The following is a 1,393-nucleotide window of genomic DNA, read 5'->3' on the forward strand; positions in this document are numbered from 1 at the left end:
TATTGAGCTAATCTAAAATTGCTATTATAATTTTCGTCTTATTTACAAGCTTGGAAATAAAATGACTGACATAAAAATTACAAAAGAAATAAAATGCCTGACACACAGACAGTAAAACGATATAATAATGTGTATATGTGTAGATCAATTAAACAATGACGCGTCGATTTTAGATAACCGAAGTGTTATCTGGTGGCGTAACAAGTGGTCGAGTGGTGGGGCAGAGCGGCCGTGAGTAAGTGCCGGCGGCCGCGCCAACCGCAGTGACAGTCCCCGCGCCGCCGCCGAGTAAGAAGCTCGCGACACGACACAACGCAACACAGCACGACATGGAGACCAAGAAATTCACCAGGAAGGAGATCGCCGAGAGGGACACCAAAGCAGAGACGGTGTTCGTTATAGCCAACAAAGTGTACGATGTGACCAAGTTCGTCGACGACCATCCGGGCGGGCACGAAATCCTCGTGAACGTGGCCGGCAAGGACGCGTCGGAACAGTTCGAGGACGCCGGCCACAGCTTGGACGCCAAGGAGCTGATGCAAAAGTACTTCATCGGGGAGGTGGTGGAGCAGGACAAGCGACAGACAAGTGGCCAGAACGTAAACTGGAACCTGCCGCCGCAGACCGAGGACTCTGAGAGTGGCTTCCTCTCCTCATGGAAATTTCCTGTCGCGCTGGGCCTGGTGCTCACCCTCCTCTACACCTACCTCTTCGGATAAACTTTACTCTTTAACATTGTGTTAGGGCCGGTGCAGCTATGTCATTGTTTTGCACCGGATGAGTGGGGACGGACAGCGCCACGGACCGGTTCTTCGGCGTCGGGCGGTCGGTTCTTGCCCTCGCCTTGCGTGTCTGTAAATAAATTGCGTTTGCGCATTGAGGACGAACGAGTGCTTGTCATTATCTTATTAAGTATTGTTTTGTTCAAGTTTTATACCAACCTATATTATGTAACCGATAATAAAGGTAATTTTGTTACGTTACTTTTGCGTATTAATATTCTTATAACGCATGACAGCGATCCATGTTGTGAACATAGTCTTAAAGTTAATTTAAACATTTGTCTGTTTTTAAATACAAATCTTCTGTATAGGTCAGAGATTAAAAATATATAGAGCGAGCATAGTTCACACTTCACTTGAGATTTTTTCACATAATCATCACTAGCGCTATCTGATAACAGCCTCCAAACTCCAAACGAAACCTCATGTCAGCGTAATTTATTGTCAATTGGTGTTATTAACTAATATTTAGTTTAAATGTTAATGTTTATTATGTTATAACGTAAGTATAACATTATTGTAAAATGTGGCGTACATAACTTGACAACTGATATATTACCTGTCAGAGATGTTACCGGTGAAAAAAAATGGGATACTGCCTGGTATATATT

General features: G+C 43.9%; 1 protein-coding gene across 1 annotated transcript; it reads left to right on the forward strand.

The window, feature by feature from the left end:
* Positions 1–233: 233 nt before the first annotated feature.
* Positions 234–983, forward strand: LOC106111768 (cytochrome b5-like). Its single transcript, XM_013293915.1, has one exon. The coding sequence runs from the start codon at positions 330–332 to the stop codon at positions 717–719; it is 390 nt and encodes a 129-aa protein (XP_013149369.1). The 5' UTR covers positions 234–329; the 3' UTR covers positions 720–983.
* Positions 984–1,393: the final 410 nt, after the last annotated feature.

This window comes from Papilio polytes, unplaced genomic scaffold, assembly GCF_000836215.1.
Source record: "Papilio polytes unplaced genomic scaffold, Ppol_1.0 DF824146.1, whole genome shotgun sequence".
Classification (NCBI taxonomy): Eukaryota; Metazoa; Arthropoda; class Insecta; order Lepidoptera; family Papilionidae; genus Papilio; species Papilio polytes.

Bases quoted from the DNA above. Each gene is read 5' to 3' on its own strand.
- LOC106111768 (XM_013293915.1), top strand. From the start codon at position 330: ATGGAGACCAAGAAATTCACCAGGAAGGAGATCGCCGAGAGGGACACC.